The 13,387-nt window shown below is 38.2% G+C and overlaps 1 protein-coding gene across 1 annotated transcript; it reads right to left on the bottom strand.

The window, feature by feature from the left end:
* Window positions 1-2,357: 2,357 nt before the first annotated feature.
* Window positions 2,358-3,708, bottom strand: LOC139469075 (uncharacterized). The gene has a single exon (XM_071251201.1). It carries the CDS (start codon window positions 3,552-3,554, stop codon window positions 2,829-2,831), a length of 726 nt encoding a protein of 241 aa, XP_071107302.1. The 5' UTR covers window positions 3,555-3,708; the 3' UTR covers window positions 2,358-2,828.
* Window positions 3,709-13,387: the final 9,679 nt, after the last annotated feature.

Below are 13,387 nucleotides of genomic sequence, written 5' to 3'. Positions count from 1 at the left end.
TTTGGAGTTTGCATCAAGCAGCAAATATATGCATACCGAAATTTAAGTATTGGAACCATCAATCGGAGAACAGGTTCACCACCTGGAAACGGGTATTTTGTGCTTCGTCTGCAGGCTGGCTTGGCACCAAAGTGTCATGTTAATGAAATCATGGTACGAATTGCAGCCAAAGAAACTTGAGCTTAATGAAATTAGATGATGCAGGGAATGGCGATACTTATCACTGAAAATATTTCTTGGTAAAACTGGTTGAATGTCGTGTGTGCGACGAGGACGCAGTCTTGCCGCTGATGCGTTAATCAACTAGAAGGAACTCAGTCGAAGCATGTATATCTGTTGATAACATCGTAATGAGTTTCTGGCCGCCATATTGTCGGAGTCTTTGTACACCACCCAAAAGAGCACCCGCATTTTCCCATCTTCTTTTGAGTAGTATTTCTTGCAGGTTGTGGATAATTAAAATAATAATGCACATATATTTGATTTTTAGAGTCAAGTGTTTTGTAATAATCGATTGCCTTTTTATAGTAAATTTTTACATCAGTATGCTTCTTGATTTTATTTATTTACTTTTCTATCGAATAAAAATTCGCTACCTTTCTATCCATTACATGATTACCAAAGAGAACCTTGTGTTTTAAGAGGTAACAGGTTGAAACAAATTATTTTCGTTTTGAGTTCGTTACAATGTCTCAAGCATTTTATTGTACTATACGCATTCCCATAGTTTGTATCTTTGTAATGAATCATTATATATCAACCTGTCAACAATCTTGACGCAAAAAAAATTATTTTTTTAATGAAAACCACAGCGGTGCCATGCTATACTTATTTACCCCCGCCCCCATCCCTCCACCCCATCCCTCCACCCCCACCCCCTTTTAAGCCTACTAAATTTTGATTTTTGTAAATAGTATAGGCGATATGGTATAGACGTTATAAATGTATTACAACACTTGTACAAGATCATTTGGTGATATGTAAATGCAAACTGCTTCGCGTATTCTGTGAGTTTATCTAGAACTTGTATTTTAACTTATCATCCCAAAATGCATACCTCATTTTCCAAAACGCTGGATCCGCGCTTATTTCCGTACAATTGTATCATTATACATTATGTGATATTGTACGATCAATAACTATCACTTATTTATGAAAGCAATACTAATTACCTTGATATGACATTTCAACGGAATTATTAAACGAGTACACATATGCTTTCTTTTACATCATTATTTTAAACTCGTTATTTATCTGTTTATAATTACAAAAACAACTTTCTAAAATAAAAAAAACATGACCTTGGGACATACAAGCAGTCAAATCTGACAAATTCACAGAATGAGAGCTATTCTTAGAAATAACGATAATTCCTTGATAAACATCACGAAGTGCCTCGTAAATTACTACCAAAAACTTTTAAACGCTTGTTTTGAAATTTTATAATTTAAAAAGAAACTTTAAACGGCCCTACATTGCATTTCCTCTACACTTGTTTAGTGGGCAAGAATTCGCTTTATGCGACATTTTGTCACAGACGCTAGCAATGCAAACATACAAATACCACACTCGTTCTTTCCCGTCGTTAAAACACACGTGGCCCGAGTGTCGCAGGAATGCACGATCTGCCCGTGCAGCTCGTGCAACGGACTGTTAACACCTCCTCATATTCCCGCTTGACGCCGAAAACTAATAGCCAGTACTTAACGTGTTAATAATTCCACGACGAGATGAATGTTTCTAAGCTGTAACAAGTTTGAAATTGTTGCTTTTTCTCTAAGATATTTGAACTCTTTTGAAAAGTAATAACATTTTTTTAAACGTCATTGGATTAAAAACTCGTATCATAATCTATCCATTAGCTGTGTCAGTTTAAAAAGTAGAATGTTATGTTTGGGAGGTCATGCTTTTTTCATAGTTCACTACTCACCTGATAGTGAAAAGACACTTGTGAAAATAAAATTAATATGGAAATATCATATCTATTTATATAAATACGTGGAAAGATTTATATATCCAGCAATTGTAATAGTCTTGTTCACATACTTATTCCTGTTTCTATAAGTTGTTAGGCCTGTGAAAGACATCACATTATTTAAAAACCCAAGGGGGATATTTGAAAAAAAATCATCTGAAAGAATACACAACGACCACGACGAATGCATTCAACAAAAACTCTCTTCAAACATGAACTGCACAGACAGGTTTATCAGGGTTTCCGACAAACGAGCACTATCTTGAAAGTAGATAAACTTGTACCTTGTACAGTTTACGCAATTCGAAATAAGGACATTGTAATAAAACACATTGAACTTCCTTGTATGTTATTGTCATGCATAATACAACATAATAATCGATATCTCAAAATATTTATTTACATAAAATTAATTTAAATATCAAAACTATGGTTTTGGACAGTTTGAGATGGTGGGAGTCAATATTTCTCAAAATTGAAACATGCACAAATAAGGTCATTCCTACATTTACCGTGACAACACAATCACATTGCGTCACATGACACAATTTCCATGAAAATGTAACTGTGTCCTTCGCTAAAACGTCCGTGACATCAACGTCGACGATGGCCCATCGTGCTACAGTGGCGGTATGTTGACGGGGACGAGTCCTCGATTTCACGCTCAGTTACGTGTCTGGTATGCCACGGAACGACTTTCAAGAAAAGTTGGCATTTCTAAACTCAGTGTCAAGTCAATATTCCGCTCCAGACTCAGTTTCAGGAATTCTTCGGCACGTCCATATCTGTCAACGACGTCTTGAACGACGTCTTCGGTGTTATCAGTCGACATCATGTCTGCGACACAGAAACATCACAAACAAGCACTTGTCATGATGGTAGACACGGGCAATGTGTTGTCGTTCATCTCAGGGGTGGGTCTAACTTGTCCCCCGGGCCTGTCCACCAGTTTCCTCTTCCTCCCGCCCCTCCGTCTCCCCCTTCTGTCTCCCCCCGTGGTCATGTCCTTGATCATTTTAATCTCAGCACCTGTGCTCTTCAGAATGCTCGCCAGAGCTGATATATAATGGATCGCCAGTCGAAGTGTGGCGATCTTTGAAAGTTTTTGATGCTCGCTTAAGTTGGACTTTGGCACCACTTTCCTCAAACTGTCAAACGCGTCATTGAGCATATGCATCCGTGTCCTTTCTCGCTCGGTAGCACCTTCTCTCTGAATGTCAGGCATCTTTGGCACGGGAATTGACGGGTACATTTTGTTGGGTAAAGACTGAAAGGCCAGTTGCGCTGCATACTCTCCCATATGGATGTCTCCATGGAACTGTCCACTGCACACATGCCCCTGGTGTTGGGGGTACGGCTCGTAGTTGGGGGTGGGGGAGAACGATGTCGCGGCGTTATAAAACTGGTTCCAACATTCGCCAAATTCTCCACTAGAACCTCCAGGAAAGGAATACGAATATGGATTGTCTGTATAATTATGATACGTCACCTGGTCATGGTGATGGAAGGTGTTCCCGGGGGTGACACTACTACCCCCGTGACATTCCATACTACCTCCCTCTTGTCCTTGAATTATCATAATCAAGCACCTGCGATCTCCTCCCTCAAATAGCAAGCATGGGACTGCCGACGGACGGGAGAGGGCTGCTTTATAGGCGCGACTTAGCGGGCCTATCGTGTTTCTGGTCTAGACGCGGGAGAGAGGTTTCCTCACCATCTATTCCATTGCTGCTGCTTGTAATCTTCTAACTGGCTTGTGACAATGATTTGAGCAGATTTGGAAGCCACGGATTCGTCAGATAGTGTTCTAATTGATCGGGGGGTGTCAACTGGACTGGTGCGGATCCACAAAACATCCGTGACGTCAGAGTTGTTTTGCTCACCAGCTATCTAATGAGCCTCGTCCAAAGAAAAGTTTGATATGAGCTTTACATATTTTGACATGCGGGATTTGCAGATTCCTATTTAATCTACGACGTGCCCCTAGCGTTGTGGGTGAACGGCGAAGGGGGAAGTGGTGGGGGGAGAGACGCCAGCCTTTCTGTAAACTTACAACAGACTTAAAGGAAAGTGAAATTTCAGACGATATCTTTCCTTTAGATTTAACTGACGTTGTTTTGCCTTTCTGATCCCCGGATTTCAGCCCAACTGGAAAATGAAAGTCAGATGTTTCTTCAGTGTTCGCCGGATAGATACACTTACTATATACTTCTCAACTAAAAACAAACATGAATTATGTGCTACACTGAACATAAGATTGAGATATGCTCATATACATCACCAATACCAAGCAACGGGAGTGCTCATATTGATGCTGTATCGATACTCAAAGACAAAATACTTATGACTGCTGAATTTAATTAAATTAAAACCAGTCTAAATTATAAACAGATGCAAGTCCATCTGGCTATATGAAATTAGCATTAGAATAAGATAAGATAAGAAATTCTGTGAAATAAAAGATTTCACAAATTATAAGTTAGTCTACTCAATAAGTATGATGATAGCGTCTGTAGTTTTCTTTTGACATACTGGTGCATTTACATGAGATCGGCGTAAGAACAATATTATAGGAGAGATGATTGCAGTGACTATATGTCAGTCTTCTCTAGGTTAGTGTGTTCGCATAAAACAATTGTAATTGTAAAACATATCTAGGATGATATTGACCAAAATTACAGTTTATTTGTCTATCCGTGTACACAACACACGAGGGTAGCTTAGTACCGTTGTAAATTTATTTCGGGGTAAAAAAAGACGTTTTTACCTTAAATTTGCTTCCGCTTTCAAAGGACTGTAGTCACTACATTAGCCGCTTTTATAACTGGACTATTGCCTAGTGCGGCGTTATACAACAGCCAAAGAAACTGCATGTATGTATATTCAGATGCCTGTATCCGCGAAAACTGACGTGTCCATAGGCAGGCTTTAATGGCAGAAGCGTATGTTACTTAATATAATAACGCATTTATTCGTTGCATATTTAAATAGTGATGTATTAAAGTTATTTTTGCAGCATATAAAAACAATGTATTTTTCTGTTCTGCAATATATTCTGACTGGACCGTTAAATATGTTGGTAACCCCCGTGAGGACTCCGTATCAGAATAGAACCCCAGAATTTGCAACTTTTCGGGGTCGTAAGAGGCAACTTAATGGATTGACGTGGTTGACTGTGTCAACGTACCCGAACGGCATGGATCGTTGCGGCGTGAATGCGGCGTAAGAAAAGCGATGTGCACCTCCCCCCTTCCCCACCCATTAAAAAAATAATAAAATTCCTCAAATGAAACCCATCTCACACGCGGTATAGAACACGCGTGGTGAAATCAACACCAGACATGATCAAAGACAGTAAGTAACTAACGTTCCAACAATTTAGTATTTGCTTATATTAATATTTTATTAAGAGACTCTCACTGCTTGATGACACACAATGTTATCTCCGAAAGGTGGATCCAAACAATTTCTTGGGGGCCGTCAAGGGATCGATTTTATCATTTGTCTGTATCACCATCACCCTACTCCTGGAATATGGTATTAATAAATTACCATATTGTTCTTAATCCCAAGTGAACATAAGAGCATATATACCTGCAGCCACTACATTCATCACGATCCAGGTATGTGATTATAAATAGAAGCCATTGAAGACGTGTTGCAGCATTCAAGAAGCGTTACCATGGAAATAACATGCGTTCATGAATACAAACCTTCGGATATTGTATTGGTATGCAAATAGAAAGTCATCATTGAAGTTGATTTGCTGTCCCCAATATATAGCATGGTTCCTGTATTACTACTGAATCATTAACAGTAAAATGTGACGTCAGATTGTAGAACTATACCCCATGCATGTTTGTCATTAAGTCACTTCATGAATATCTAGCATGGATCCTGTATTACTATATTGTCATGAATAGTAAAATTGGAGTCAGACTGTATTACTGGTATATATTCATGAATAGTAATATTGGAGTCAGACTGTATTACTAGTATATATTCATGAATAGTAATATTGGAGTCAGACTGTATTACTAGTATATATTCATGAATAGTAAAATTGGAGTCAGAGGGTATTACTAGTATATATTCATGAATAGTAATATTGGAGTCAGACGGTATTACTAGCATACATTCGTGAATAGTAATATTAGAGTCAGACTGTATTACTAGCATACATTCATGAAAAGTAATATTGGAGTCAGACTATATTACTAGTATATATTCATGAATATTAATATTAGAGTCAGACTGTATTAATAGCATACATTCACGAATAGTAATATTGGAGTCAGACTGTATTACTAGTATATATTCATGAATATTAATATTTGAGTCAGATTGTATTACTAGCATACATTCATGAATAGAAATATTAGAGTCAGACTGTATTACTAGTATATATTCCTGAATAGTAATATTAGAATCAGACTGTATTACTAGTATATATTCATGAATAGTAATATTAGAGTCAGGGTGTATTACTAGCATACATGCATGAATAGTAATATTGGAGTCAGGGTGTATTACTAGTATATATTCATGAATATTAATATTTGAGTCAGACTGTATTACTAGCATACATTCATGAATAGTAATATTAGAGTCAGACTTTATTACTAGCATACATTCATGAATAGTAATATTTGAGTCAGACTGTATTACTGGTATATATTCCTGAATAGTAACATTAGAATCAGACTGTATTACTAGTATATATTCATGAATAGTAATATTAGAGTCAGGGTGTATTACTAGCATACATGCATGAATAGTAATATTGGAGTCAGGGTGTATTACTAGTATATATTCATGAATATTAATATTTGAGTCAGACTGTATTACTAGCATACATTCATGAATAGTAATATTAGAGTCAGACTGTATTACTAGCATACATTCATGAATAGTAATATTTGAGTCAGACTGTATTACTGGTATATATTCCTGAATAGTAACATTAGAATCAGACTGTATTACTAGTATATATTCCTGAATAGTAATATTAGAGTCAGGGTGTATTACTAGCATACATGCATGAATAGTAATATTGGAGTCAGACTGTATTACTAGTATATATTCATGAATATTAATATTTGAGTCAGACTGTATTACTAGCATACATTCATGAATAGTAATATTAGAGTCAGACTGTATTACTAGCATACATTCATGAATAGTAATATTTGACTCAGACTGTATTACTAGTATATATTCATGAATATTAATATTTGAGTCAGACTGTATTACTAGCATACATTCATGAATAGTAATATTGGAGTCAGACTGTATTACTAATATATATTCATGAATATTAATATTTGAGTCAGACTGTATTACTAGCATACATTCATGAATAGTTATATTAGAGTTAGACTGTATTACTAGCATACATTCATGAATAGTTATATTAGAGTCAGACTGTATTACTAGCATACATTCATGAATATTAATATTTGAGTCAGACTGTATTACTAGCATACATTCATGAATAGTAATATTGGAGTCAGACTGTATTACTAGCACACATTCATGAATAGTAATATTGGAGTCAGACTGTATTACTAGTATATATTCATGAATATTAATATTTGAGTCAGACTGTATTACTAGCATACATTCATGAATAGTAATATTGGAGTCAGACTGTATTACTAGTATATATTCATGAATATTAATATTTGAGTCAGACTGTATTACTAGCATACATTCATGAATAGTTATATTAGAGTTAGACTGTATTACTAGCATACATTCATGAATAGTAATATTAGAGACAGACTGTATTACTAGTATATATTCATGAATAGTAATATTAGAGTCAGACTGTATTACTAGCATAAATTCATGAATAGTAATATGAGAGTCAGACTGTATTACTAGCATACATTCATGAATAGGAATATTGGAGTCATACTGTATTACTAGTATATATTCATGAATATTAATATTTGAGTCAGACTGTATTACTAGCATACATTCATGAATAGTAATATTGGAGTCAGACTGTATTACTAGTATATATTCATGAATATTAATATTTGAGTCAGACTGTATTACTAGCATACATTCATGAATAGTTATATTAGAGTTAGACTGTATTACTAGCATACATTCATGAATAGTAATATTAGAGACAGACTGTATTACTAGTATATATTCATGAATAGTAATATTAGAGTCAGACTGTATTACTAGCATAAATTCATGAATAGTAATATGAGAGTCAGACTGTATTACTAGCATACATTCATGAATAGTAATATTGGAGTCATACTGTATTATCTACAGACCGCCGTCATATAGGTGGAATATTGCTGAGTGCGGCGTATAACAACAAAGCAACTAACCAACTAGCATACATTCATGAATAGTAATATAAGAGCCAGACTGTATTATTATGTTTTGATTAAGGCATCACAATATTGATTCGGGCATTTCAATGACTCTATCTTGATCACACAGTTGCAGTGTTCGTGAACACATAGTTCTGACCATGATGGTTTACTGGCGGCCCACTGCAATGTCAACGATTACCATGGAAGCAGTATTGATAATAATTACCACTGGGGGGGGGGGGGGGGGGGGGGGGGTATTAATCCACTTCTCCGGCACCAAAGAAATTCAAGTCTTCAAGATCAGTGAAGAAGGTTATGGCCACTGTATTCTGGGATGCAACGTGTGTGATTCTATGTTGATTACTTAGAAAGTCAAAAGACGATTACCAGTGCCTACTATGCTGCGTAATCGCCTGAGAGATTCTTTCAAAGAAAGGCGGCGAGGAATGCTGACTGCTGGAGTTCTACTACTTCATGGCAATGCCTCTTCTCACAACTCTCGACTTGCAAAGTCTGCTGTGCGACAAGGTAGGTTCTAAGTTCTTCCTCACCCACCTTGCCAGACCTGGCACCAAGTGATTTCCTCCTTGTTTCCTAAACTGAAAGAACACCTTCGTGGAAAGCGCTATGACCTCAAAGCTGCCGTGGATGTGTTTTTCAGGTCGGCTGAAATCTTCTTCCTGACTGGAATTGAAATGCTTCACTATGTATAGAAAAGAAGGGAGATCATGTTGAAAAATAAAATTAAAAACACTTTCACAATTGTTGGTTTTGTTATTTAGGCTGAAATTTTTTTGACCAGCATTCGCATCCCAAGGTCCCGTTCCACAAAGCGATCTCAACGCTAAGACAATCGTAACTCCCCTACTTCGTGCGTTCGACTATCGCAGGTTAAGATCGCCAGTGAACTTCGCTACACACAATTTTCTTACCGCTAGGGCGATCGTAACTCCCCTACATCAAGACAGACTTACGACAAACGTAGGCTAAGGTCTAGACTAACATATTTTCTCTGAAAATGAACATATTTTACAGAAAAAAAGTTGTTAAATTATAGTTATAAAATATAATAAAAAGGAGCCCGGAGACTTTCTTGATTTACAGATACTGCGGTAATTTTAGACTTGCCAAACATTATAGACTTGCATGGGCTGTATTGGATATATTTGATTCAGGGACTGTATGACAGCCTAACTAAGATCGCCAGTAGGTCCAAGGTGATCCTCTTCATAAAATCACCTCAGCGCTAAGGCAATCATAGCTATTTATAATTGACTTACGACAATCGTAGCGCTAAGATTGCTCTTTGGAACAAGACCCGGAATCCCAACGAGGAATTATTTATGAAATCTAGTAATCTTCATCATGCCATTTTACCATAAGACCCTCTAGCCGTGTAGATTTCTCTACAAGTTGTATCCAAACAGTTTCCCTCTTGCATACTCGTGAAGAGACACTGGCCGACAGCTTTTAAATGAAGCATAACCCGGGCTGTGTTATGAGAAGGTCAGCCATAACGACGTGACTCCCTCGCTATTTAGAAAAAGAATTAACTTTCAATTTGTTTCAAGGAATTCCGCCTCTATGCTTGTGAAAAAGGTCTGATTTCACGAGATAAAGCATTAGCCAGCAATAACCCCCTTCATCCCTGCTGTGTACTAATTATCATCACAAGATATGATTAGCGCGTGCGCGTTCCGCAAGGCGGCGCTGCGGTCATCCGGGATCTGGGAGATGAAAGCGCTGGCAGTGTCAACATTTGTAGCAACGGGGGGTTAGGGGAGAATTTGCCTGGATCTAAGAAAATCCCATCTCTCGCTTTTAATTATTCACCATCTCGCCCCCTGTTAAGAAAAATTGTTTTTGTTGCATATTGTACTCTGACTTATCACACGGGCTTAAACATGCGCAGGGCAATCAAAGCCCGAGAGCCAACATGGACTGTGAGGTTGATCCCACAGTAATGCCTACACGCCAGGCTAATTTCATCTACACGAGCAGAGAAATCTGCTCATGGATACTCTTCATAACTTCCAACTGCTAATATAATTTTTGTTTAAAATATGTGTTTTTTATGGAAAGGAGACTCGTTGACACAGATGAAATAATTTGTAAATTAGATGTATCTTTGAATTAATTTTTAAAAAGACAAAAGACAGAAGAATCGTGTTTTATATATACAAAACAATCATCCTAAATATTGGTAATCATCGGTTGGTTCCGATCGTGTAAAAAAACCTATAACCATAGAGCTCATATGCAAAGCATTTATTTTCAGATTTTTTCATCTGTTTTTTTTTAGTCACAGTAATACACGTGTGATAAATCTGATCAATTAACATAAAAAAGAACATTTCGTTCTGACGTCACCCTAACAGTGAAATCGCACATATTAACAAATAATCATATCCCTTTCAATATCGTCCAAACTGTATTTGACCGGAAGGTGGGGTGTCCGAACTTGAGAGGCCCGAGCTAAAGGGGTGCACTGTATTTTAAAAGTTAGCATAAATCCCCGAAGCTTAAAAACACTTCCCCAGTTTGTACAACCTTTCTTCACAAGCCAAAAAGTACACACCGAAGCAATAAATTATTAAACAGGGGAGTAATAGTATACAGTTGTTATTGGGTTAGGTCTGTCATATGCAAAAATTATATTTTTACAGGGGGCACGGGTGGCCCAGTCGTTTTAACTGCCGCGATTCTTTGTGCAGAGTTGCGTTCCTTGGGCACGCCAGAAACCTATGATTGTGTGTTCGAATTCCGGTTCGCCCCGATAATGTTTCTAGGTTATGTTTCTAGCACCATACCCCTGAACGTGGGTTTCACCGCAGTGGTAAACGTCTGAGACCTGCATCAGTTCGGAACTGGAATAGTGTTAAAAGCGGCGTTAAACCCAACTGACTGGCTCACTCACTCACTATTTTTAACAGAAAAACAACCGTCAGTCATTTCTCTGTCAGCATTCACGACAAACAGACACGGGATGGCCCAGTCGTCTAAGACAACACAGTGCAGAGTTGCGTCCCTTAGGCGTAACGAGAAAACTATGATCGTGAGTTCGAATCCCAGATTCGCCCTGAGTGTGTTTCTAGGTTTGTCAGCAACGTTCAAGACCTGCCTCACTTCGGATTTCCTCCCACATCAACCTGACACGCCTTGATATAAATGAAATACTGTTCAGAGCGGTGTTAAAACAAACTCACTCACTCACTCGCTATGCTCCAGGCCCCGTTATAAACAAAGCAATATCATCGCGAGGACTTCGTAACTCCCAGTCTTCAACATAAATAGGTTACAGACAGTCTTAGCGCTAAGATTTCTTTGCGAAACAGCGGCCCAGGTCACAGTTCGAGTCAGTGGTAAACGTGTTGGCCCTGTACAGTTGGGGCCACTTGCACAAAGTGATCTGAGCCTACGACTATCGTAAGTGTGTTTGGGTATGGCAGTCTCGTTACGCTAAGGTCGCTTTGCGCAAATGGACCCAACTTCTCCTCGGGGTGACACACTGTGATGTAAGTGAAATATTGTTTGAAACGGCATCAATTCCAACTCACTCACTCACTCAACGTGTGGAGAAATGAAATGCCGCGCATCGTGGAATTATACCAGTGAATTGACCTGTGACTTGCCTTGCTTGGGATCAGTTTATCATCTGCTTCATATGAAATACAGAGAAACCTATGGAATGCTGTAAGGAACATTCTCGCATTCTCGATTTTTTTACAAAAAAATGTAATATGTAGAAAACTGAGAATGAGATACGCGAGAACGTGATATTTTGGCCACATCTCGCATTCTGACACCTTTGGTCTATTTAGCTTGATCCAAAATTCGAGACAGGGTGAATGTGAGAGCGCGGAAATGTCCCGTACAGTATTCCATAGAAATCTCCATATTCCTGCCCATGTAAATCCGAACACCTGCTTTTCCAACCACTACTGTTAAAAACGTACGTATATACCTGAGTAAATGTACATCCGGGTCTCTTTATTTACTAAAACAACCCAGTCGATCTGGGTTGAAATAGGTCCTGGCCACCAATGCGTGTATGAGGCGACTAAATGGATCGGGTGATCAGTCTCGGTGATTGATTGATTCGCGTGTCATCGTACCCCGGCAGCGTATATCGTTGCTCACAATATCAGTCGCTGTTCCATCAATCACAGACTAGATATTTTTCACAGGCCATCGTCATTGCTAATGTTGCTCAAACCGTCACAAGAAACCAACATGACCGACATACCCACGGTCGTATAAGTACTCAAGGAAGTAAACGACGGCATGTGAACTGGGTTTTCGTCATCCATGCGAAAGCTCCCTATTATTTAGTTCCAGTGCATTACGCAATAGGAGCCCTGTGCCCAGTCTCGTCGTATAGTGAAGACATTCTCAGCTGAATGAGATGGGCAAGGTTTGATGTAGAAAACAGATTTTGTTATTGAACACAACACCAGACAATATAATAACAGCAACACGGACACAGACGCACGTTGCCAACAACATGATAGGACTCGGCTTGTGTAAAAGGTATCAGTACGACTCGGCAATGTCAGACTGAGTATTTTGTGGAACTTTTTCTCCGATCCAGCACAATGAATAGGGCATCGTGGCAAACATCATCACTGACATTTATCATGTGTATGTGTTGACAATACAGTAAACTACGGTTATAACGAACACACAAATAACAAACTGACTGATATAACGAACTCATTTTTCAGTCCCGACCATTTGTTGTATAAATGTCGTATATATGCTTATAACAAAGACCTATTCTACCCCGGATCTTTACGGGTAAAATAAAGGTAATGGATACAATTGAAGTGTAAACAATTTGTGTCAATGTAAAGTTTGTTTCAGTTTTTTTCCAGATGCGTTCACTTCCTTGAATAAATAAGTGAGAGGGGGTGGGGGTGGGGATGGGGGTTGGGGTTGGGGTGGGGGGTTCTTTAACACCAAAGTCGGCAATATTCCAGCTACATCACGCCTATCTATAATTATCGAGTCTAGCCGAGACACAAATTAGTGACTGTAATAATGAGCATCGGTCCACGCCATCGGATTACTA

Source organism: Haliotis cracherodii, unplaced genomic scaffold, assembly GCF_022045235.1.
Source record: "Haliotis cracherodii isolate W230 unplaced genomic scaffold, xgHalCrac1.p SCAF_2, whole genome shotgun sequence".
NCBI lineage: Eukaryota > Metazoa > Mollusca > Gastropoda > Lepetellida > Haliotidae > Haliotis > Haliotis cracherodii.
This window is presented reverse-complemented; position numbering and strand designations above follow the sequence as displayed.

Coding starts and splice junctions, on each gene's coding strand:
- LOC139469075 (XM_071251201.1), bottom strand. CDS start 3,554: ATGATAATTCAAGGACAAGAGGGAGGTAGTATGGAATGTCACGGGGGT.